This window comes from Melospiza georgiana, chromosome 20 (assembly GCF_028018845.1).
Source record: "Melospiza georgiana isolate bMelGeo1 chromosome 20, bMelGeo1.pri, whole genome shotgun sequence".
Lineage (NCBI taxonomy): Eukaryota > Metazoa > Chordata > Aves > Passeriformes > Passerellidae > Melospiza > Melospiza georgiana.
The window spans coordinates 3,828,100-3,854,217 of NC_080449.1; the positions used below are offsets into that span (position 1 = coordinate 3,828,100).

At 46.7% G+C, this 26,118-nt stretch overlaps 1 protein-coding gene across 8 annotated transcripts in view; it reads left to right on the forward strand.

The window, feature by feature from the left end:
* The window catches only part of CACNA1B (calcium voltage-gated channel subunit alpha1 B), a 324,524-nt gene that overhangs the window by 181,149 nt on the left and 117,257 nt on the right, over positions 1 to 26,118 (forward strand). For all 8 annotated transcript variants that reach the window (XR_009115431.1, XR_009115432.1, XM_058038142.1 and 5 more), the window contains 5 exons: positions 929 to 1,138; positions 12,428 to 12,540; positions 17,739 to 17,851; positions 20,771 to 20,902; positions 22,386 to 22,458. Coding sequence is in view for 6 of the 8 variants with exons in the window: in XM_058038142.1 (XP_057894125.1) it covers positions 929 to 1,138; positions 12,428 to 12,540; positions 17,739 to 17,851; positions 20,771 to 20,902; positions 22,386 to 22,458 (641 nt within the window). In the remaining 2 variants the exon portion in view is untranslated. The remainder of the gene's footprint in view (positions 1 to 928; positions 1,139 to 12,427; positions 12,541 to 17,738; positions 17,852 to 20,770; positions 20,903 to 22,385; positions 22,459 to 26,118) is intronic.

Genomic DNA, 26,118 nt, shown 5'->3' on the forward strand with positions numbered 1-26,118 from the left:
AGCTCCAGGACAGGACAAGGACATGTCCTGCTCATCCTGCTGGGATGCTCCATCCCAGGGTGGGGAAGGGCAGCAATGATATCTTGTCCCAAACCACTGGCACAGGCAGTGGCCAGCCTGGCACCATCACCACTTCCCCTGCTTGCAGCAGCTTCCCTGGCTGCTGCAGAGGAGCCCCAAGGGGTCCATGTGTTTCTTCCCTCATTCCTGATTTCTCCTGCCTCAGCATCAGCTGGAGATGGCTTTTTCATCTGAGCAGTGCCTCTACCCCAGGGGGAGAGCTGGCATCAGGAATCATTTCTTCCATCAGCTCCCTATTGTTGAAACCCTTGACTCTTTGCCAGGGTTTCAGCCCAGAGTGGAAATGGAGCTGATAGAGGCAGAATTGAGACAAATGAATGGCTGAGCCCAAAATCTGATATACGGAGGCAGGTTAAGCCCTCTGCTAAAGAAATAGCTGAGGCTGGAGAGTAAATTAAGGAGAATTCACTCAATTCCCTGGTAACTGGTCCTTGGAACAGGAAAACCAGGGACAAAACAGTCCCTGGAGCAGGAAAAATATCTTTCCTGTTGTACCCACCCAGCTCCATGAGGATGTGCTCCACACCATGGGCAGAGATACCCTGTGCCTGCTGCTCTGTCCCTGTCAACCAGGAAAAAGTGATGATTAACTGAGACAATCAGGATTGCTGCAAAGGTTTGGAAGCCCAGTTTAGATGGTGGAGCCAGGCATTGAGCCATGAAGTTTTACAAGCCCAGCCTCCATCCCTCATTACAAGCAAGACGCCCTTGCTCAGCCCATTCTCAACATCCCCAGCTTCCTGCTGAGCTGTTCTGGTGGTGCTTGGAGAGGCTCTGTGTGCCCAGGAACCCCCTGCAGCCTTTTCCCTGCTGGGATGGGCTGTGGTGACTCTTCTCTCTGTCCCAGGGTCTCCCTTTGCCCGTGCCAGTTTGAAGAGTGGGAAGAACGAGAGCTCGTCCTACTTCAGGAGGAAGGAGAAGATGTTCCGCTTCTTCATCCGCCGCATGGTGAAGGCTCAGAGCTTCTACTGGGTGGTGCTCTGCGTGGTGGCCCTCAACACCCTCTGTGTGGCCATGGTGCACTATGACCAGCCTGAGAAGCTGACCACTGCTCTCTGTGAGTACTGCAGGGAGCTGGGGGTGTTCATCCTGGAGAAAAGGAGACTCAGGTGACCTTATCAGTCTCTACAGCTCCCCTCACTGCTGGTTTTTGGCTCGTTTTTTCTACCTCTGTCAAGAGGGATTGAAGCTCTCAAGACAATATTTCCTGTTCAGGCTTAGGTTTGGGGTCCCAGGACGAGAGAAGAGATGACAATCTTGACTCCATGTTTCAGAAGGCTGATTTATTATTTTATTATATATATTATATTAGGTAAATGATATATTAAAACTATACTAAAAGAATAGAAGAAAGGATTTCATCAGAAGGCTTGAAAGGAAAGGAAGGAAAGGAATGGAATGATAATAAAATCTTGTGACTGACTAGAGTCTGAGCCAGCTGACTGTGATTGGCCATTAATTACAAAAAAACACGAGACCAATCACAGATGCACCTGTTGCATTCCACAGCAGCGGATAATCATTGTTTACAAATCGTTTCTGAGGCCTCTCAGCTTCTTAGCAGGAAAGATCCTAAGGAAAGGATTTTTCATAAAATATGTCTGTGACACTTAGGTGTTTATTATTTCATATCGATATTACAAGTGGTGAGCTCTGCAGCATTCTACAAACAATAAAGGGCTTTGGGACACTGCAGCGTGTCCAGAGGGGACAATGAGGCTGGAGAGGGGCTGGGAACACAAACCCTGTGAGGAACCCCTGAGGGAGCTGGGGGTGCTCAGCCTGGAGAAAAGGAGACTCAGGGCTGCCCCCATCACTGCACAGCTCCTGAAAGGTGCCTGTGCTCAGCTGGGGCTGGGCTCTGTCTGCAGCAGCACTGACACAGCCAGAGCACACAGCCTCGAGCTGTGCCAAGGGAAATACAGGTTGGATGTTACAGAATCACAGAATAATGAGGTTGGAAGAGACCTCTAAGATCATCAAGTCCAACCTATGCCCTCACACCTCATCTAGACCATAGCACCAAGTGCCATATCCAGTGTTTTTTTAAACACATCCTGGAATGCAGGAGGGTTTGTCCTGGAGCAGGATGCACAAAAGGAAGAGGAATGATGCCTGGGAAAAGCAGGATTCTCTGGCTAACCTGTGTCCAGAGAATGCAAATTTGTGTCACTGTGCAGCTGATCTGCACCCGTGGGTGATTCCTGTTGGGGACACTCAGAGCTCTGCCAGCTCTGACATTCCTGGGGTACCAGCAGCTGGAATGGCCTGGGAGATAAAAATCCTGCCAGTGCTTATGGAATCAGGCACTAAGCCCCCACTGGAGCTGTGATTCCTGCCATAGCCTTTAAAAGGTTTCAACTTTACAGCTCTTTTTGGGTTCCATGCCCTCCCTGATGGGGTGTGATGACAGGGGATGGGTGTCACCGTGCCCTCCTGTGACATTAAGTGACAGAAATACTCCCAGAGGGAAGATTATCCTGTATTTGTGAAAAGATTTTATTTTAGCTGGTTCCTGTCGTCACCTGGTTTAGCTCAGAGAGTCTAGAAGTGCTTTTGAAATATGAGTTTTGGGTTTTTAATTGCTCTGATGAATGAGAAATGGTGTCTCCCTGAGGTCACAGACTTGCTGACAAAGCTTGGTTTAAAAAAAAAGTGGAAGGTGAGGGATGGAGCTTTTTTTGTTTATTTTAATGAAGTTTGGAGGCTGGGACTCCTAGAGCTGGAAAACTCCTAGAAATTCCTCACACTGATAATGCAAATTTTTCCCTTTCAAGGGATGGGATGAGGTTTGTTTCTGGAAGACAAAGCCATTCATGACCCTATAAAATGGGCAGGAGCAAATCTGTTATTCAGCACTTGACCAGATGAAAATTTAAATAAAACTTCTGAAAAAACCAAACAGAAGACTGGAAAAAAACCTCAAATATTTCCAACAGTCTAACAGTGTTGGCTTAGATCTTTAAAGATCCTTATCTACCTAATTTGCCTTGATTTCTCCCTAAATTAGATACTTAAATATTTCTTGCCTCAGATCCTCAGGTCTTACCTTATTACAAGGAAGGCAAACTTTTGAAGTTTTTTTTTTTACTAGACCTAAGAGGTCAGGAATACAGACTGCTCTGACATCAAAAGCTCCTTATTAATATTTGTTGAAATATTTAATGCCACCGGGTAATGGAGCTCTAATGAGAGATGTATAATAAGGACAGAAATTTCTTTCAAGTCTTTTTTTTTTTGGCAAGATTTCAACTGAAAAGAGAGACAGACCATACAGAGAAGTCACTCTTGCTTATTCATTCCCTCCATTTACCAGAGGAAATAATAAGCTAGATTGGCAGAGTAATTAAAAGTTTGAGGATTAGGATTTCCTCTGGAATTAGGACTAAATGTTTAGGAAACAAACCTCACACTTGAAGTCTTTCAACTCAAAAAAAGGTCACAGATTTACAAAACTCAGTTTTGGGAGCACCTTTTGCAGTGACTTTTCCAAGGGAACACGAAGAAATCCATGAGCCAGAAGCTCCTCAATGTTTCAGGGTTTTGTTTGAGGGCTGGAAGGGCTGGTTCTGTCTCTGGGAATTATTCACCTCCAGTTGGGAAATTTACCTGAGACAGAGGCCACAAATTAGGCTTCCAATCTATCCCAGCTGAAGACAAAAAATAGGTTGGAATTAGGGATGGATCCATGTTTGAGGAACTCTGCATTTGTCCAGAACCCAGTAATGTCAGGAGTGTTGGGAGTGTCAGGAGCACTTGGGCAGCAATTTGGATTTCTTGGTGTAGAGTCCCACTGAGCTGGGAGTGGGGATCCCCCTATCTGGCATTTAATGGAAGAGGCAGAAAACCACCAAAAATTGGGGATTAAATTCTCAGCATCCTCCCAGCCTTTGCACATCCTGTTTCTCCTTTACCTGGGAGCCCTGAGGGTTCTTTGTCACTGGGGAAACACTTGGGCAGGGGCTCCACCAACCATCCCTGAAAGGGATCCCAGAATGGGGCAGAAAAGGGACCTGAGAGGGTCACCTGGAGCCACCTCCCTGCTCCAGCAGGGCCATCCCAGAGCACAGAGCACAGCATTGTCTCTGGAATATCCCAGGGAGGAGACTCCACACCTCCTGAGCTGCTTGTTCACCTCACAGGGAAGAAGTTCTTCCTGATGTTCAGCTGGAACTTCCTGGGATCAGTTCCTGCCTGTCCTGCTGTCCCATTGCTGGAGCAGAGCCTGGGCCCTGCTCTGAGCCCTCCCTGCAGGTGTTTTAATGAGATTCCTCTCAATCATCTCTTTTGGAGGCTGAACAGCCCCAGCTCTCTCAGCAGAGGTGCTCCAGTCCCCTCAGCATCTCTGCTGCCCTTCATCCAGGAGCTCTGAGTATTTCTGGGATGTTAAACCCTGCTGGAAACTCCCCTGGCATTGGGGAGAGGCAGCCCAGTGTGGGTCACAGAAAAAAACCAGATTATTCAGAAGTAGGGAAAGGTTTTGTGGATGCTCACATTGGGTTTTTAGACAGGGTGGTGCAAGATTGGTCACTGTAACAATGAGAATAAAAACCAGAGATCACAGCCTGGTTTGGGTTAAAGGGGACCTTAAATCCTATCCCATCCCAAGGCAGGGACATCTTCCACCCTCCCAGGCTGCTCCCAGCCCTGCCCAGCCTGGCCTTGGGCACTGCCAGGGATCCAGGGGCAGCCACAGCTGCTCTGGGCACCCTGTGCCAGGGCCTGCCCACCCTGCCAGGGAACAATTCCTGCCCAATTTCCCAACTAAATCTCTCCGTGAATTGTCATCATGGAAATTCTGAAGTACACCAGCCAGTTTTGGGGGTTTTTATTTGTTTGGTTTGGGATTTGTTTTATTTTTTAAGATGGTTTTCTCCAAGTGAAGAAGCAGTGGCTCTGTGAGCTCATTTTTGTCTCTGCTCCAGGCAGAAACCTATTTCAGTGTGATTTTTGAACAAAGAACTATGGAGAATCATCCTGAAAAGCCCTACAAGTTCAACCTCTTAAATTCCAAGTATCCCATACCTCCAAACCCTCCTGAATTCCAGGCTGAGGAGCTGTGGGAACTGCATTCACACCTGGCTGTGCACTGGGGATGACCCAAACCTTCCCACCCCTTTCCTGGGGGATGGCAGAGTTTCCATAGGCTCAGATTTCTACAAATCCCTAATTGAGTACTGAGTGCAGGGAATATTTGGTGCCTTAAGGACTTTACTGGTTGTTTTGGTGGCACAATGATGGCCAGACTGTTGTGGTGTTGTGAGGGTCCCCAGGACGAGGTGAGAGATGAGGATTTGACTCCAAGTTCTCAGAAGGCTGATATATATTATATTATATTATATTATATTATATTATATTATATTATATTATATTATATTATATTATATTATATTATATTATATTATATTATATTATATTATATTATATTATATTATATTATATTATATTATATCCTATCACATCATATCATATCATATCATATCATATTTCATTTCATTACATTATATATCATATATCACATTACATTACATTACATTACATTATATTCTAAAACTATACTAAGGAAAGAGAAAGGAGACATCAGAAGGCTAAAACAAGAATGAATAATAAAAACCTGTGACAGACTCAGAGTATGACACAGCTGGACTGGGATTGGTCATTAATTAAAAACAATTCCCATGGAACCAATCAAAGATGCATGTGTTGGGAAGCAACCTCCAGGTTATAATCAGATAATTGTTGTTTACATTTCTTTTCTGAAGCTTCTCGGGAGAGAAATCCTGGCAAGAGGATTTTTTAGAAAATATCATGGTGATAGCCAGTCTGGATGTGTCCCCTCACTCCTGCCTGGGTAATTCACAGCACAAACATCTGGGGAGGAGCCCAGCTGGGGCATAGCCCTCCAGGAATGCTCCTGGAGAGCCCCGTTCTGCCCAAGGTTTGTGCACAAATCCATTAGACAGAGGCAGAACGAGGGGATTTGAAACAGCTCCTGAAATATTGGTAAAATCCTTTAACTGGGAGAGTGACAGAGTTTAAAAATGGCTTAAAAGTTAATCCATGGTGAGGGAACATCGCTGCAGAGGAGCAGGGCCTGGCTGGTGGGATGCAGAGCAAGAGAGAAATCAGAAATTCCAGAGATGCTGTTTCAGGGAAGGAACAGGAATGGACTGAGGAGGCTTTTTGTGAACTGCAGCAGCAGGAGAGGTCTAAATGCAAATCTGTAAACAAATCAAAATGAAATGTTTCATCTTTTTATACCAGGAGGTGCTAAAAGCACTACTCAAAGACCCAAACAGACTCAAACATTACACAAGATCAGTACTTTCTGCTCTATTTTAATTTCTGCAGTTACTTTTCTCTTAGTCTGGTAAATCAGACAATTCCACATAATCCTTATGAGCATCTATAGAAACATGAAAGTACCTATAGCCTTTGCCTAGGAAGGAAGATGGGAGCAGTTAGAAAGGATCTGCTAAACCCTGCAACTCTACCCAGGCACCTCTAATTCAATTATACCTGTCCCTCTGGGGAGAAGTTTAATTACATTACAAATTAATTTTACTTAAAGAACGGTTGGTAAAAGCCTACGGCTCTGCATTGATTTATTTTCCCCTTGGTCTTTTCTTTTAACTTTTCTGTTTTGAATTGTTCTGATTAGCTTTCTCTGCTTGATGCTCCATATCTCTACAACTGCTTTGGAAAAAGGACTGCAGGAGCTTTGGAGAGAGGCTTGGGATTTCTTTAGCCTTATTGAAAGCACTGATGAGGAATTCTTTGAATTCTTGTGGTATGATTAATAACAGGCAATAGTTCATGCCCCTGTAATTATCCTCAAATTCAATCAGAGATTCTCCTTCTCTGTGTGGAAAGGACTCCAGGGCCAAATAGGATTCCTCTCATGCTGCAGATGGACACTGCTCACTGAAGCACAGAACTTTGGTTAAATAAGCTGCAGTTGCATATAAAAGAATATATTTCATGCATCTATTTCATGATTTTGTTATTATCTCTTCACGCTCCTTTCCACCACTGCCAATATTCTGAAAAAGAGGAGATTTCTGTCAGAAACCAACTCTGCAATGGCAGCACTGAGGTCTGGTAGCAGCAAAGATGAATTTTCAACTGAGGGCCCCTCAAAATCCATGCTGGGGACACCAGGAGTGACCAGGGCTGTGCATTTGGGAAGGGCAGCCCCTGAGTGAAACTGCAGTGACCCAGTGCTGAAACCTCCTCCCCACAGTGCCTAAAACCCATCCCACCTTCCCTAAAACCCATCCTACAGTGCCAAAAACCTATCCCACAGGCCCAAAAAGCCATCCCACAGTCCCTAAAACCCATCCCACAGTGCCTAAAACCCATCCCACAGTCCAAAAAACTCATACCACAGTCCTTGAAACCCATTCCACAGTGCCAAAAACCCTTCCCACAGTCCCCAAAACCCATCCCACAGTACCTAAAACCCATCCCACAGTACCTAAAACCCATCCCACAGTCCCTAAATCCCATCCTGAGGGAGCAGCTGCAGGCAGTGCTGCAGGCCAGGAGGCCCCAGGGATAGGGCTGGGCTGGGCTCCTCTTCCTCTGCCTAAAGCTGTGGGGTGAGGTTGGGACCAGAGCTCTCTGGGTCTGTGGGATGGGTTTTTGGGACTGTGGGATGAATTTTTGGGACTGTAGCATGGATTTTAGGGACTGTAGGATGGTCTTAGGGACTGTGAGATGGGTTTTGGCATTGTGGGATGGTTTACGGACTGTGGGATGGGTTTTTGGCCCTGTGGGATGGGTTTTAGGGTGTGTGGGATGTGTTTTAGGGACTGTGGGATGGGTTTTAGGGACTGTGGGATGGGTTTTAGGGTGTGTGGGATGTGTTTTAGGGACTGTGGGATGGGTTTTAGGGACTCTGGGGAGGAGGTTTCACCACTGGGTCACTCAAGTTTCACTCAGGGGCTGCCCTTCCCAAAGCTCTCTTCTTCAGCAAGTCATGCAGGGATCCTTCCTGGCTCCTTAATCTGAACCCCAAATCCCCAGTGTCTCCTTTTGATAAATCCAGTGTTTGAGCACAGCATTTGAGCCGTTATGGCCTGTTCCCTGCCCAGTGCTGAACCTCATGTTTGGGGCAATTTGGCCTTTTTTTGGTGTTGTTGTTGTTGCCTTTGAAGCCAAGACCCAGATGCGTCTGGATACCAATATGACAGCATTTACAAGCAAAAGGAGCTTGGAATGCTGAGCATTTCACATCTGCTTGGGCAAAAAGGGGGAAGTTTTGCCCTGCTGAGATTCTCCTGCTTGGTTTAACGTGAGAGGAGAGGAAAGTGACAGGCTCAGCACCTGCTTCTGATGCCACTGGACTTGGAGATGTGGCAGAAATGGAATTGATCCATAAATGATTGACAAAAACGAGCTGGTAACTCTAATTAGGAACCTAATTCAAAGGTGTGGGGTGAAGGGATGCTTGCATGACCTTTGCCAACAGCACAGCTTGGAAATGAAATAAGAGTGTTTCTATCAAACCTTTCCTCCTTAAATCACATCACAAAATGCTTTTGAGTAAGGCAAATGAAATTAGGTGAGGCTTGAATACCAGGAGGCCCAAACAACAAAATTGCATTTTCAATTATTTAGGCAGGGCCTTCTCAGAAGAAATTGTGTGTTGGATGCAGCAGCTTCTCCATGGAGCCAATTCCTTCTGCCTGAGGAGTTCAGGGTCTGAATTCCACTTCCCTCCATCCCAGCCTCACTGGGCTCTGATTTGTAGCATCTGGTGCCTGCTGGGACACAGCTCTTGCTGCCAAGGCTGGAATTCATCAGCTGGGAAAGGCCAAGGGTGCCTCCTGCAAGAGCAGCAGAAGGAAGTTGGTGTTTAGATGCTCTGAGTTTTAAACATTTCCTGGCTTTTTATATATATATTTTTTGAATATATAATCAAATATTTCTTCATTCTCTTTTGCCGCTTTCTACCTTTTTTTTTTGGGTGATATTGTGGATTTGCAGGATGTGTCAGCCTGATGGTGACACTTTGCACTTGTGATACCCAGGGTGTGTTCAGCCTCTGCTGGAGCAGTGACTGAACACTAATCCTTGAACCTTCCTCCTTTTTTGCTCCTTTGGGATGATGGTAATTGTCATGGAAAAGTGTCCTGAGGTCTGTTGGTGCAAATTTGTTGGTGCTGAGGATTTTTGTTCTGTGGAGAATTTGGAGGGCACCTGAGCTGTGACTGGCACAGGTGGGGCTGGGGCAGAGATAAGGGGATGAGAATCTCCCTGCTAGAGATATGACACATGTGAGAGCTGTGCATTGCTTCCTGGAGAATCCACAACCCCTCCCTGTGATTTTATCAGCTGATCTAAGAAGGTTTCACAGCATTGGCTGGATATCAACCCTTGGCATAGGGAGCCTGCGCCTGGAAGTTCTTCCAGTCAGCACCAGCTGAGTGTGACACCAGAGTCCCTCCCCAGCTCTCCTGGAGCCCCCTGAGGCCCTGCAAGGGGCTCTGAGCTCTCCCTGGAGCTTCTCCTCTCCAGGTGAGCACCCCCAGCTCTCCCAGCCTGGCTCCAGAGCCCTGAAGCATCTCCAGGTTTACTCTGGACTCAGGGGTGCCCCCATCACTCTGCACAGCTCCTGAAAGGTGCCTGTGCTCAGCTGGGGCTGGGCTCTGTCTGCAGCAGCACTGACACAGCCAGAGCACACAGCCTCGAGCTGTGCCAAGGGAAATTCAGGCTGGATATCAGGAAGAATTTTTTACAAAAAGTTGATAAAGTTGTGGAATGGCTGCCCAGGGAGGTGGTGGAGTCCCCATCCCTGGGTGTGTTTAACAAAGCCTGGATGTGGCACTGGGTGCCAGGGTTGAGTTGAGGGGTTAGGGCTGGGTTGGTCTTGATGATCTTGAAGGTCTCTTCCAGCCCAGTGATTCTGGAATTCTGTGAATTCTGTGAATTCTGTGAATTCTGTGACTCGTTCCAGCAGCCCCAAGTCCTCCTGCTGGTCCCAGAGCTGGAGGCAGCTCTGCAGGTGAGGCTCGCCAGAGCAGATGGAAGGTCAGATGCATTCCCATCACAATCATGGATATCTCCTTACTCTGGGATCCTTGGTGCTGGGCACAGTTTCCTCACTGAGTCCTTGCACCTCCTGTGAGAAAGGACAGAAAAGTTGCAGCTTGGTCAGCTGTGAAGAGGCTTCTCCTCAAAAGCTCCAAGCTCAAGGTGAGAGGGAGTTGTGCTGCTCCTGTGCCCTGAGACCCAGAGGGAGGATCTGCCTCTTCCTGGGAAAAAGCAGGGTCTCAGATTTTGTCATCCTATTCCTCAGCTGGGAACATGTTGTCCTTGGAGTCTCCTTGGATGATCTTGGTGCTGTTTTCAAGGAGAGCAGCTCATGTGGGATAATTAATACTCCTGAAATTTCCTCCCCTTTTGCAAATGTTGGCACAGGTGTCCTTGCAGGCTCCTCACTAAGGTGTTAATAAAGCCTCTCTCATCTCATTATTGCTTCCTGGATTTCAGGGATCTTTATGCCCATGGTGTTCCATGACTGGCTTTCATTTAAAATTTCAAATTTAAAACCTCTATTATTTTTGAGTAATTAAAGCTGGAGTTTTCAAGGCATTTCCAAAGACAGCACTGGGCCGGCTCTGCTCACTCCAGTGGATGTGCAAGGCTGGGAATGGAAATCCAAGGCAGAATGGAGATCTCGCCCCACGCTCAGCTGAAGCTGCAGATTGCAGGAGGTCAGACGATGGTGGAATCATGGAACATCCTGAGCTGGAGGGGACCACAGGGATCATCAAATCCAGCCCCTGTCCCTGCCCAGCCCCCCCAGCAGCCCCACCCTGGGCACCCCTGGCAGCGCTGCCCAAAGGCTCCTGGAGCTCTGGCAGCCTCGGGGCCGTGCCCATTCCCTGGGCAGCCTGGGCAGTGCCAGCACCCTCTGGGGGCAGAGCCTTGCCCTGAGCTCACAGAATTCACAGAATCACTGGGTTGGAAGAGACCTTCAAGATCATCGAGTCCAACCCAGCCCCAACACCTCAACTCAACCCCGGCACCCAGTGCCACATCCAGGCTTTGTTAAACACACCCAGGGATGGGGACTCCACCACCTCCCTGGGCAGCCATTCCACAACTTTATCACCCTTTCAGTGAAAAACTTTTCCCTAATATCCAACCTGAATTTCCCTTGGCACATCTTAAGGCTGTGTGCTCTCATTCTCCAGCCTGAGCTGCCCGGCTGTTCCCTGGCTCCTGTCCCTGTCCCAGAGCAGAGACGGGAGCTGTCCCAGAGTGCAAAGCACCTGGAATCCAGGATCATCCTGCTGAAATTTTCCTTGTATCTGTTTGCCTTCTTCTGTCTCTGTGCACCTCTGCATAAAGTTTGGCGCCATCTCCTTTTTATCATTCCTGGAATCATAAAATTGAAATTACAGGAGACTTTCTTGTAGCATCTGTTCTGCTGCAGCCTCTGAGAACCTCCTGTGCTGCACTGAACAAGGTGATTAATCCCCACCTTTTGAGGTTTGATTCTTGTCCTCATCTTTTCTCCAGAGAGAGAGCTTTGCCTTCTGCTGTTTGGTTTTTCTTGGTAGTGTAGGTGGTTTTTGCCTTTTTTTTTTGGTGGTTTTTTTTTTTGTTTTTAACATTTCACTCTTGCTGTTGCTTATTGGCCTCCAGATCCAAACTTAAAATGCCAAAGGCAGTGTTTGCTGTAGCTTCAAGTTCTCAAAACTTGATGTGGAAATTGAAGCCTCCAGCTCTGTTCCTTCTGCCCTTTGTTTCATCATAGGTGATAAATTTTCCCATTAAAAGCTTCCCAGCCTGTGATGTGTGAAGGAAAAAGGAAACAGAAGGGGCTCTTCCATAATTACAGGGCTATAAAGGCATAATAAAAATAAATGTGGTAACAGGAGACACAACACCTCTGAATATGAGCCCTCAGAGTCAGCACTTCTGTTGGGTAGGAAGGTATTTTTATCATCAGAGGATGGTACAGAAACTTACACCCCACACCCAAAAGTTTCCATCTCTTGCAAGTACAGAAGTCCCAAAACATCTCTGCAATTAAAGTTGACCTTTAAAAATATTAGATCCAGGGCTTTCCTTTGAAATTCCTTTACAGAGACAATGAGGATATGATTTAATGCTCCTTTTCTCACCCAAGGGCACAGGTGAGCATTGCCTTCACACAGCTCATGGATGCCCAGAGAAAATTGTGCCAAACTGTGCCTGGCTCCTGTTTGCCATTGCACAGGGATTTCCTTCTGCCAGCAGGCCCTTGGTGCTGTGAAAAAAGGAACAAAAACTCCCTGCATGAAGAGCTCTGCCCACCAAGGATTAATTTAATCTCTTCTCCTGTTCCCAGATTTCGCAGAGTTTGTTTTCCTGGGGCTGTTCCTCACTGAGATGTCTCTGAAGATGTATGGGCTGGGGCCAAGGAATTACTTCCACTCTTCCTTCAACTGCTTTGACTTTGGGGTGAGTAACGTCCAGCAGGGTTGTGGTGGTGTTCACAGGGGTCCCAGGATGAGGGAGGAGATGAGAATCTTGACTCCATGTTTCAGAAGGCTGATTTATTATTTTATGATATATATTATATTAAGAGAAAATTATATATTAAACTATACTAAAAGAATAGAAGGAAGGATTTCATCAGAAGGCTTGAAAGGAAAGGAAAGGAATGATAATAAAATCTCGTGACTGATCAGAAAGTCCGAGCCAGCTGACTGTGATTGGCCATTAATTAAAAAAAACACATGAGACCAATCACAGATGCACCTGTTGCATTCCACAGCAGCAGATAATCAATGTTTACATTTTGTTCCCGAGGCCTCTCAGCTTCTCAGGAAAAAAGATCCTAACGAAAGGATTTTTCATCAAATATGTCCGTGACACAGGGTGGATAAATCATGGAATGGTTTAGGGTGGGAGAGGCCTTAAAATCACCTAATTCCAACCCCCTGCCATGGCAGGGACACCTCCCACTGTCCCAGGTTACCCCAACCCTGTCCAACCTGGCCTTGGGCACTGCCAGGGACCCAGGGGCAGCCACAGCTGCTCTGGGAATTCCATTCCAACCCCTCCCCACCTTCACAGGGAAGAATTCCTTCCCAATATCCCATCCAACCCTGTCACTCCATGTCCTTGAAAGCCCTCCCTGTGACGAGCAGGTGTCTCTGCTGTCATTCAGGTGCTGGGCGTTTGAGGATGAGTATGGAAATCCACGGGAAGTGCTCCTGAGGGGAGCAATCCCTGTATAAATTAGCAGTGAAATGCATTCAGCTTCCCTCGTTATCCTCCTTTTGGAAGGGAAGTGACAGCCGGGGGATTTCATTTCCTCCAGCCCCGGGCTCTTGGCAGCATCAGCACCCCGGAGTGCTCTGATTGCAGATTCTGTCCCTCCCATTGCAATGAGCTGATTGAAAGACAAAAAAAATAGCCCAAAAAACCCACACATCTTCCTGCTGGTGTCACCCACTGAGCAGCCTTCACCCGGAGTCACAGGGCAGAGCTTTGCAGACATCACCAGGAACAGCAGAGTAAACACCTGATGAGGTGACAGCAGGGCAATAATTCAAATCCTTTCAGTGCAGAAGTCCAGGCTCAGACTGTGAATAGCAGGGCTGGGTTTGGCTCCACCTGACAGAGAGCCTGGCGTGTGGACGTTAATTTATTCATTAAAAGCTATTAGCTGTAATCTCTGCTCAGAGGAGAACTCCCCTCTCTTATCTGCAGTGTGGGCTGAGCAGGACTCAGGCTGTTGTAACAACCCAGATATGGAGCTTTAAATCCACGGGCACAGGGAGAAGGGCTCAGTATTGGTATTACCAATAGAGCAGGACAGGATATGGCTTGTCTGGCCCTTGGTGCTGTACCAAATAGGGGCAGCTGTGGTGTTTCACCCCAGAGACCACTTTGGCTGGCTGGGTGTGTGGTGTTTCACCCCACAGACACTTTTGCCTGGCTGGGTGTGTGGTGTTTCACCCCACAGACCCTTTGGGCTGGCTGGGTGTGTGGTGTTTCACCCCACAGACCCTTTGGGCTGGCTGCGTGTGTGGTGTTTCACCCCACAGACACTTTGGGCTGGCTGGGTGCTGCAGTTGGGCCTGTGGAGACAAGCCCAGGCCTGCAGGAGCTCTGGTGGTGCTGGGATGGAGCCTCCCCCCATAACAGGGGCTGCTCCTCAGGTTTCCCTCTGTGGAGAAGCTTTAAGGCCATGGTGAAGGAAAGGAGTCGGTTCTGATGGAGGGTTTGGATCCAGAGCTTTATTCTGACTTACAATGCAGCACCAGCTCCAACAGAACTCCCTGAGCCCGTGGTTGCTGTTCCTTTTAACCCGGAGAGCTCTGAGCTGCCCCCAGACTGGCTGCCAATTTCCTTGGAACCCCAAATCCAGGCTGCTTCCTCCACAATGAGGGCTTGTTGGGGACAGGTGATTTAGGAGCTTGCACAAGGCAAAAGCTGCACTTAGGAGGTGTCTGAGCTTTGTGGGCTGTGCAGCCGTGGCAGGGAGCTCCACCGAGGGTTTCCCAGGAGGGAAAGCTGTTGATCTGTTGCTAATTCCTCCTCCTTCAGAGAATCCATAGGGATCCTCCTTCTGTCTGTGTTTTTCCCTTCCTCACCCACCTTCCAGCCCCCAGAACGAGTTCAGCACTGGAACATCACAGAGCTCTGTACCCAGTTTTGTCTGACAAACCATCGAGATGGAACCGTGCGAGCTCAAAGGGTGAAACAACAAACCAGAGCAACATCTGCCTGGGGAGCAGCACTCCAGTGGGAACCAGGCTCCCAGGAGGGGCGGCTGAGGAAAATTAATTATCAGTGCCATGTACAGGGGCTGAGGAAAGGTTTTTGCTGATTCATGAATGCCTGGGTTGAACAGACAGGTGTCTGCTAAGGAAGGCAGGAGCCTCCCCTGAAATGGAAAATGTAAACCCCCTCCCTCTGAATTATAACTATTTTGAAATTGTGGGGCTCTGAGGCAAAGATATGGGAATAGGAATCACAGTTCTTTATTAGGGAAATTAAAAATACAAATGCAAGAGTACAAACAAAAAAACAAACCATTGAATACTACCTGCCCCTCTGTGTGTCAGGGGGTGTCCCAGCCCCATCCCATGGGGGCTCAGCCCTCCTGCAGTGCCAGCTGTGGCTCTGCTGCAGCAGGGATCCTGCACAAGGGGGGAGTTTTCCTCTGCAGCTCCAGGGCTGCAGCAGAAAGCTGCTCCTCTGGCAATGCAGGGGGCAAAGGCTGCTGTGCTGTGCCAGGCTCAGATTGGATCCAGGCAGGAATGCTTGGCTCCTCCCCTGGGCGCAGCATCTCCCCATGGGATGCTGGGGTTGGATCAGCCCTGCAGGGACACTCAGTGGCCATGGACAGCAGAGATCTCCTGGAGGGAGGGTTGGCTGTGGGAGAGAGAAAGAAACAACTGCCCCATGGACAGCAGAGAGCTGCCCCAGCTCTGACAGATGGGGATAGAACACACACCCAACTACACCTGAGATAATGAGGGATTCCCAGTGGTGGGAGAGAAGTTTTAGTTCCTTCTTCAGGTGGCAGACACTGGAATTATCAACTATTGTGGGGTTCCCTTTCCCTCTGTATTTTCTGGAAGCTCAGGGCACAGCATGTGTTGCAGGACACTTCAGCAGTGATGGAATTTTCAGAGACACTCCAAGTTTCTGTCATGAAAAGGTGGGAGAAGGAACTGTTGGCATTTGCAGTTGAGCCAGCATTAAAAAGTTCTAGTTATGAATTAGTGTCCTTCATAAAAAGATGTTTTAAGGTAGTTTGATTGCTAGAGAAGAAAGCAACGAGCACCTCTCAGACTATGAGTCACAGGATGTTCTCCTCCTGGCTATGGAGAAGGCTGGGGTGAGTTTTTCCAGGTCTCCTGGCTAATTTAGGATTCTCCTGAACTTTTTGTAACAAAGGGGTTCCCAGTGCTGCTGCCCCATTAATCCTCCCTCCCACAGCACAAACCAGCCTGGCTCTGGTTCTGAACTGGTGTTTATGGTGTGCTCTGCCCAGCTGGGGCCCACGGGCTGTGGGAGCCCAGAAATGTTGTGTTAATGTGAATTACACCAGCAATTGGCAGGGAAATGCCTGTTTGATCCTATTAACTCTGCAGAAACCTGTGTGGGTTTAATTGTCCTTCCCAGCTGTGCTGAACCCATCACTGTTTGTCCTTTTCCTAATGAAGGATTTCTGAGAAGATTTTTCCCTTGCTTGAGGTGAATTCTCTGCCGTCCTTAAACCAACCAGAAAAACAAAACTTGAAAAGCCCACCTTGATTTGGGACAATTTTTTCAGCACCCCCAGGCTGAGGGCCCGGCAGATGATGGGATATCTGTGCCAGAGGCTTTGCAGGGTCTCATAATAATTATTGCTTTAATTGCTTTCCTAAAAACTCTCAGCTGCCAGAAGTTTCTGGTAGATGTTACCCAGAGCTGCTGTTCTGCTGTAGATGAGGAAATTGAGTCTTTGATGGGAAGAAGAGGATGGGGCTGTGCCCTCCTGCACCTCTGCAGGTTGTGTAGGGTGGGAAAAGGAATGACAGTGGGCTGATAGGAGAATGTTCTTTTTTGCTTTGGTTTTAAGCTTGTTTAAAACAAAAATCTCAGCTTATTGCTTGCATTTTGTGGTAAAACCCCCAAGTTTTATTTTCTGAGTCCCATCAAGTGTTGGCATTTGCAGTTGTGCCAGCATTAAAAAAAATCTAATTAAAAATTACAGTGTACTTCAAAAAAAAAAGGTGTTTTGTGGTAATTTGATTGGATAGAGAAGAAAGCAACAAGCTCCTCTCTGTGTATAATCACAGAGTATTCTCCTCCTGGCTATGGTGAAGGCTGGGGTGAGGCTTTCCAGTTCTCCTGGCTAATTTAAGGTTCTCCTGAACAGCCTGAACTCTGGTTCCTGAGCCTGCCAGGGAGCTCAGCAGCAGCTGTGCCCTTGTTGGAACCCAGGACATTCCTCTGGCTGCCCTGGAGGATTCCAGACCCTGGCAGGGGCTCAGAGACCTTGGCATGGAGTCACAAACACCTGTGCCTTTGATTTTACCCCTGGAAACAATTACCAACTTTGTGTGAAGAGTTACAAGCCACAAGAGTTTGAGTAGAACGTTAGTGAATTTATCACAGGGTGAAAAAGTAGAATTTTGGGGATTTAGAATGGGGGCTCAAGAGGCAAGATGGAGGAATCTGAGTGTGTCCTCCTCCTCCTCCTCCTCCTTTGTCGTCTTCGTCGTCTTCGTTGTCTTCTTCTTTTTCTTCTTCTCCTCCTTCTCCTTCTCCTACTCCTTCTGCTGTGATGGTGGCACTTTTGGATTGGTTTAGAGTAGAGACAGACTGTCGAACATAGGTGATAGGTATTGGAAAATTATTGTAAATAAAGTACACACGGTTCTTGGTATAAAAGGTTAACACCACCCAAAGGGCAGGGACTGTGCCACAACCCACCCTGCTGGACAGATCTCAGCAGGTTGAGGAAAGAATGGAATAGATAAGGAAAAATAAACAACCTTGAGAAGCAGAAATGATGAATCTCAACTTCTTTGGTCGTGGGGCTGGGAAAAAAGAGACTTTCTAATACCTTGGGAGCCATTTCAAGCACAGAAAGCCCGAGATGCCCTCTCTGAGGTGGTCTCTCCCTGCTCTGAGGTGGTCTCTCCCTGCAGGTGATCGTGGGCAGTATCTTTGAGGTGATTTGGGCTGCAGTGAAGCCGGGCACCTCCTTTGGCATCAGCGTCCTGCGCGCCCTGCGGCTGCTGAGGATCTTCAAAGTGACCAAGTAAGTGCAGCTCCCTTGGCACTCACAGCAGGCTCTGAGCACCCCAGGAGATCCCTGTGCCCAGCCCCAGGGCCAGCAGGAGTGCTTTCCACATTTATCAACAATAAAATCATAATTAAATCGCTAAAAAGTTAAAAATAAACAAACAAAAAAAACCCAGTGTCGCAACCCCCTGGTGCAGCTGGCACAAAATCCCTGCCTGCCCCTACCTCCAAGGTCTGCACTGGGGACAGGAGCAGATTGAATCTGCAGGTGCAGAATTCCCCTTTCCTTGGATGGGCAGTTGGAAATTCTGGGAATTCCTGAGCCTGGATTTACACCCAGGAGGGATTTTAAGAGCCTCAATCTCTCCTCAGCCTCACATCCAGGTTTGTCTGCCCTCGGTTCTCAGTGGGCTGACAGCAGAATGTCTTTCTTTGCTTTATCTTCAGGCTTGTTTAAAACAAAAATATTGTGTTATCATTTGTATTTCATAAAAATCCCAAGTTTTTAATATTTTTATAGATATGTCAATTGGTAAAAATCTCATGTTTTATTTTCTTTTTAAGTCACATCAACTTCCCAGTGATCTGATGATGATTCCTTAAGTGGGAATGACAGTGGGCTGACAGGAGAATGTCCTTTTTAGTTTAAGTCTCGTTTAAAACAAAAATCTCAGTTTATCACTCATATTTTGTGGTAAAAATTTTTTTTTTCCTTTCTGGAACCCATCAACTTAAAATGTCTTTCTTTGCTTTATCCTTAGGCTTGTTCAAAACAAAAATATTGTGTTACCACTTGGAATTTGTGGTGAAAACCCCGAGTTTTATTTTCTTTTTAAGTCCCATCAACTTCCCACTGATTTGATGACAATTCCTTAAGTATCCAGGCTCTGGAAAAGCAGCTTCCCTGGGGATTGCTGGGTGCTAATCCTGGGGCTGAGCTGCTGTGCTGACACAAATCTGAAATGTGTTCCTGCTGCCTGGGCTGGGAATGTTGGAGTTTTTCAGCCTGGAGGCTCTGAGGTGGAAGTTTCACTCAGGTTCCCACAGCTTTTCTGTTGTTTTTGTGCTCCTGCCTTGAGTTAATGTGTGCTGGCTTCAGCAAACAGCTCCTGTGCCATCTCCAAACCCATCCAGAGCCGTTTTTGCAGGATTGCTGGAGAAATTGATGACAAATTTAGGTGCTCCTGCTGTTTTTTTCCACCTTATTTTTTACACCATTACCTCTTCAGTGCTCCCTTGCTTCCATCACTCCCTGAATTCTTCATGGCTTGAAGTAATAGGAGCAGGGACAGCCCCTCCCTCCAAGAATACCTCAACCACCTTAAATAGATAAAGAAAATCTGAGCAAAACACTCATTTGAAGTAAGCAGGAATGAGTTTTGTAGCTCTCTGGGGCTGATTTGTACCTGCTCCTTGTTTATTTCTAATTATTATTATTCAGATCCAAGGTTTGTGTGTGGTACTGGGTCATTTGTTGTCCTCTGGGAAAAACAGAGTGGAAACTGTAAAGTTTTGTAAATGTTCAGCAAGAAAGTTGGGCACCTGCACCAAAAATGTCACTGTGCTTTACCTTTGCACTGATTTATGTGTGAGAAACTCCTGGGTTTGCAGGAAATTCGGAGCAATTTTCAGCAGTTCATTTTACCCAGAGCTGCTGAGATCTGCTCTTGCTGATTTTTTAAATATCTTGGATGTTTTTGCAAGTTACAATTTTATTTTTATGAGTTCTGACCACTGATTGCAGTCAGCATGATAAAGGGATGAAAAATGGAATAATTTAGGTTGGAGGAGACCTTCAAGGCCATCGTATCCAACCAGTCTTTCCAAGGTCACCTCTCATCCATGTCCCCAAGTGCCACATCTGCAGGGATGGTGACCCCACCACTGCCTGGGCAGCCTGGCTAGGGCTTGACAAACATTTTAATGAAGAAATTTTTCCCAGTACCCAACCTAAACCTGTGTGGGACCATCTGAGGCCGTTCCTTCTTGTTATTGCTCTTTCCTTGGGAGAAGAGATTTAACTTCACAAACCGAGCTGAGGGCTCTTCCCCTTCTCAGGACAGCAAGTGACACTCTCAGGCCACTGATGCTGAAGTTCCCCTGCCTTAATGAAGTGGATTTTTCATCCAACAAGACAGAATTGAGTTCACTGTGTGACCAGAGCCAGGTCCCTGCAGCTCCCAGGGGGAATCCTGCATTATCCCAGTGCCTGAGTGAAAAGCCAGGCATCTGCTGAGGAAGGCAGGAGCCTCCCCTGAAATGGAAAATGTAAACCCCCCTCCCTCTGAATTATTTGAAATTTGAAATTAATGGGCTCTCAGGCAAAGATATGGGAGCAGGAATAACAGTTCTTTACTAGGAAAATTTAAATAAAAATGCAGTAATACAAAGCAGCAAAAAAATCTGCTGAGAGTCAGACCATGCCATGTCCCCCTGTGTGTCAGGGGCTGTCCCAGCCCCATCCCAGGGGGGCTCAGCCCTCCTGCAGTGCCAGCTGTGGCTCTGCTGCAGCAGGGATCCTGTAGAAAGGTGTAGCCTTCCTCTGAAGATCCACAGGAAAAGGCAGCTGTTCCTCTGGGAATCCAGTGGAAAGGCTGTGTATGGTGTCCCAGAATCTCAGATTGGATCCAGGCAGGAATGCTTGGCTCCTCCCCTGGGCGCAGCATCTCCCCATGGGATGCTGGGGTTGGATCAGCCCTGCAGGGACACTCAGTGGCCATGGACAGCAGAGATCTCCTGGAGGGAGGGTTGGCTGTGGGAGAGAGAAAGAAACAACTGCCCCATGGACAGCAGAGAGCTGCCCCAGCTCTGACAGGTGGGGATAGAACACACACCCAGCTAAACCTGAGACACATGGGAAAGAAATTCCTAAAAATTTCTCCCCAAAGGCTCCTCCCCACTCATGTTGTCCCCTGGCTGCTCTGATCCAACGCAGGTACTGGAATTCCCTGAGGAATCTGGTGGTCTCCTTGCTGAACTCCATGAAGTCCATCATCAGTTTGCTTTTCCTGCTGTTCCTGTTCATCGTGGTCTTTGCTTTGCTGGGGATGCAGCTCTTCGGAGGGCAGTAAGTTGTTCGTTTTTTTTGGTTTTGGGTTTTTGTTTGTTTGTTTTTGTTAAAGTCAGTATTAAATTGTGAAACTGAATTTTTTGTTTGGACTTAGATGTTTATTGGTTTTTATTTAGGTTCTAGTTTTCAAGTTGTGAGTTTTATAGTACTTTCCTTTAACAAACTAAAATGGAGTTGTATCTCTTTTTTTACAAGGTCTTTTAAGGACAAACTGTCTAATTAAGAAATGATAGTTAAATTATTTTTATTTTTAACTCAATAAGTAACTATTTGTGTCTTGAAATGTGTTTTTTTATTTAATTACACAATGCTACTTAAACTTATGAAGAAGAAGGTAAAGAGGAAAGACTAGCTTCTGTCTTAAAACTTTTATTTTGTTTTATATAATATATATAAAAATTTGCTTTCTATAATATATATGTATTCTAAAACTTTAAACTCTAAGATTTTTTACTTTGTGATATTACACACTTATTTAAACTACACACTCATAATCTTACTTTTATTATTTAAGGAAGGATATTATTATGCAAGGTTTTTTTACAGCTTTAGGTCAAAGGTAGTGTTCTCTTGGGGGTTAGTGTCTATTAGTACAGATATTAAAAATTTTTAGTAACTAGGTTTCTAACAGTGAGTCTGAGGAATCTTTGTTCTGCTTGGAAGTGTTCACATCCCTGGTTTCAGGGCTGGGGATAGGGAAATAATTCCTGTTCTGGTGTTTTCCCTGGAGCTGGATTCTTTCCCAAGGGAGAATGTCCCCAGTTTAAAGCTCCCCCAGCATCCCCTGGTGCCCAGGACACCCAGAGCTGAATCAGGACTGGGGCAGAACTTTCTGTACTGTTCCTTCCCTGGTAACCAGAGTGCCATTGTATTTATCCACCATAAAATATAATATCCAATTATAAAATGTAATGGCACTCTGGAATATTTTCCTGCTGGAGAACACAGTTTGGTTGGATCTGATTATTCTCATTAAAAATGCCAGTAATGGTGAATTTTGCAGTAAGAACCATCACAGTGTTAGCATTTAACTCCAGCCTCACTTCTGAACTGAAATAATGAAATGGTTTTGTTTGGTCTTTTATTTTCCCAGTCAATACCTATTTTATCTTTAAAATGGTAAAAAGAAATTATCTGCTAAGAGAGTCATTTCAATTTGAGCTTTTACACTTGAGGATGAAAACTTCTTGGAATGGCTCATTCTGCAAAATCATTGGAGATTTTGATTGTTCATTTTAATTGGGGATGAAAATGAATTTCAGAGCATTGGAATTTTCTCTGGGAATGAAATTGAGTTTTTGCTGATGGTTCTGTTAAGCACCTTCTGAGATGTTCCCCACCAAGCTTGCCTGGGGTGTTCCAGCCAGGTGGAACAAATGTTGCTCCCTGACTTGGTTTATGGGATGTTAAAGGGTGTTCCAGGCTGCCTGGAGCTGCCTGTCCCTCCCCACTCCTGCTTTTATTTCTCCCTTCTCTCCAGGTTCAATTTCCAAGATGAAACTCCAACCACGAATTTCGATACCTTCCCTGCTGCCATCCTCACAGTCTTCCAGGTAAAGCCATTCCTTGTCCTGGGGCAGTGCTAGAATTGAAATTCCTGGGTGTTTCTTCCTGCTTTGGGGACAAACAAGTCCCCAAAAGTCTGTGGAATTTTGGAAAGGGAGAGTCCTTCCTTCTCATGTGTTTTACTTTTCTGACTGATACATGCATCACTAAAAATCAAATTAAAAATCAGTGCTGTGGTATTAAGGAAAACTAGAACAAAAGATTTATTGCTAGGGGGCAAAAATGCTGATAATTTCTGTTAATTAAAATTTGTGTGTGCCCGGGCTATGCCACATCTGGGTGTGCTCTTTGTGTTTTCCAGCCCCTGCCCACAGAGTTGCAGCTCTGGCACATGCAATGCTTGGATTTAAAGCTGAATTTTGCAGCTGTTTTCTACCTGTCGTTTTAAAAAACAGTAATTTAAAATGGTTTGAAATAATTAAAAATAATTAGAAAATAATGTTTTCAGGTGTTTCCCAACTCAGGAGAGCTGGGGCTGCTCCAGCTGCAGGTGACCCTCACAGATTTCATTTCTAGCCGTGTCCTGCATAGTGTGGGCTCTCCCTGATCCAGAATTCCCCAGATCTCAGCAAGGTCTGGCTGATGTATTTCAGTGTCACGACCCCAAAAGGAGATAAAAAGGAAGGGAAGGGGGGTGATGACAATTTCTGGATTAAGACAGAAAAAGAATCTCAATGGAGACATGTCCTGAGAGCTCTGCAGGAGCCACTGCCCAGATGTGAGGCAGGTTCAGTGCTCACCTCACAGGATATTGCCCATCACGGGGGATTAAGATTTGCATAAGATTTGCATAAGGATTTTCCTGCTCATCAAAGGAAGGGCTCAGACAGGTATTGCCAGGGCGCAGCTCCGGATATGAGCCCTGGGAATGTTGGTTTTGCTTTGCTTTGGGACTGGAGCTGCCTGTGGAATACTCAGCTGGAATATTTCCTGTTAGTCCTGCAGTGTGGGGGGAAGGAAAGCACATGGGTTTAAGATATTTTCTGGAATGTCAGGGGTAGGAGCTAAACCCAGCAAAAGCCATCAGCCCTGGATTCACTGTGGTCTCCCTGCTCTCCCTTCCATCCCATTCCTTCCCTGAACTGCAAACTCCAGCTCAGTGTTTCTTCACCCTGGGGTTGGGATCCCTTTCCAAGCTTTTCTTCCATAACCTCAGCCAGGCTCAGTCAGAGACAGCATTCAGTGTGCTGAATAAATAAAGTTAGATACACCCTGTCCCCCTGTACCTTTGGAGATTCTTTTTGTAAGAAGCTTCTCAAAGAAACCCTTCTGCCCTCTGCTTTAGCCCATTTTTATCCCAGCAGCCCTGGCTGGGTCATGGTCCTGTCACTGGACACCCAGGATGGGTTTTGTCCACCTGGCAGCTGGCTGAGCTCAGCCTGAATTCCCTCAGAGGAGCGTCAACCTTCAGCTCCAGCTCCTGAGGAAGTCCCTGTGAGCTGAATGCCCAGCTGTGAATAATCACATAAAATCCACACACAAACAAGATCCATGACACAGAGCCTCTGGAAGGCAGAGTTCTGTGTTAGTCACCTGTGCCCTGCTCCCTGATTTCCACTGGCAATCCTCATAGGCTGCTGAGGCAGAGCAGAGCAGTGGGGAGAGCTGGAAATGAGGGGTGGAAGTGGCAGGATGGGAGCAGAGCTCTGCCTGCCCATGACACACAGAATCACTGGGCTGGGTTGGAAGAGACCTTCAGGATCATCGAGTCCAACCCAGCCCCAACCCCTCAACTCAGCCCTGGCACCCAGTGCCACATCCAGGCTTTGTTAAACACATCCAGGGATGGGGACTCCACCACCTCCCTGGGCAGCCCTTCCACAACTTTATCACTCTTTCTGTGAAAATCTTTTTCCTGCTATCCAGCCTGAATTTCCCTTGGCACAGCTCGAGGCTGTGTGCTCTGGCTGTGTCAGTGCTGCTGCAGACAGAGCCCAGCCCCAGCTGAGCACAGGCACCTTTCAGGAGCTGTGCAGTGATGGGGGCACCCCTGAGTCTCCTTTTCTCCAGGCCGAGCACCCCCAGCTCCCTCAGGGGTTCCTCACAGGGTTTGTGTTCCCAGCCCCTCTCCAGCCTCGTTGTCCCCTCTGGATGCTCTCATCTCAATGTCCTTCCCAAGCTGAGGGGCCAGAGCTGGACACAGCACTCAGGGTGTGCCCTCAGCAGTGCCAGGGTCTGGCTGTGGGTCAGTGTCAGAGCACCCTGCGTGTGGGATATGATCCCTCAGGCACCTCCCTTGCACTGCAGCCCCTGGAAGCAGCACAATCCTGTTCCTGTTCCTGTCCCACCCTAAACCTGTTCATTATTCCATTAACATTTCACCGCAGCTCCTGACATCTCCTTTATTCCATCACGTGCTGGCGCCTCAGTATTAAACAGTGAGCTGCACTCCAAATGGTCATTTGGGGCAGCTGAGGGCAGTTTGGAGCCTGGGGAATAACAAAAATAATCCAAATACACACACACACAACATCCCTGAGCACAGAGCCTCTGGAAAGCAAAATTCTGTGTTAGGTATCTGTGCCCTTGCTCCCAAGCCCTCATTGCCTGTGCCTCTCCCTCTGCAGTGCTGTCCTTCCCTCTCCTCAGCAAAAATTCCTTACAGCATCCCTAAAGAGACCTGAATGAATTTCATTAACTGCTTGAGGACAGAGCCAGCAGATCCTGGATCCTTCAGGCTGCTCCCTAATTATTTAAGTAATTCCTGCAGCTGATGGGTGACAGTGGGAAGGACACCAGCTCCTCCTTCCAGAGCCTCAGGGAGCATCCTCAGCTTCTCCAAGCAGGCTGCTCAGTTTAGATTATTTATCTCTCTGCAAAAACCCCATAAAACATCTCTTTTTTTTTTTTTTTTTTTTTTTTTTTTAACTTGATCTCTTTGTTCCACTCCTAAAAAATCCAAAAGTTGAATTTTGAACCCAGACCCTGCTGGACTTCGTAATACCTGCAAATCCTGATGTTCTGCTTGGAAATAGAAAAGTTCCCAGTGGTTGCCCTTTCCATGAATATTTGTGTGATCAGAAATCACTTTATGGCTATTCCCAGAAAGCAGGAGCAGCTGTGAATTCATGGAAATTCTGTGAATGCACATTTGTGGACAATACTCTGCATAATTGAGTGGCAGATTTGAAAGCCCAAAGCCCTGTTCCATATTCTTTGGTGCAAATCCAGAGTAGCTCCAGCACTGTTGGGTCTGAATCCTGATTTTGGAATTATTTGAGGCGAAATTGTGCATTTGGGAGAGGAATTGGTGTCTGCTCTGGGTGTCCTTGTGTCTAGACTCACTCTTGCCCAGTGCTGTCATCAGCACCATCCCTGCAGCCAGAAATTTCCTCTCTCTCAGCAGCTGCCAGCCAGGCTGGAGTTTGCAGGATGGAATTTGCAGTCATTCCAAGCATCCTGCACATGGAACTCCATCACTAGAGTATACTGAGGGCTTAGCACTTTTTATCTTCTTTTATTTGTTGTGGTTTTATTTGTTTTTGGGTTTTTTGGTGGGTTTTTTTTGAGTTTTGTTTGTTTGTTTTTGGTTTTTGTGTTTTGGTTTTGGGTGTTTTCTAATTGTATTAACAAAAAGAAAAGTTAAGTTGTTAAAAGAATAGTAACCAGGAGCCAGTTAGTTTTTAGTCAATTTAATACTACGTCTT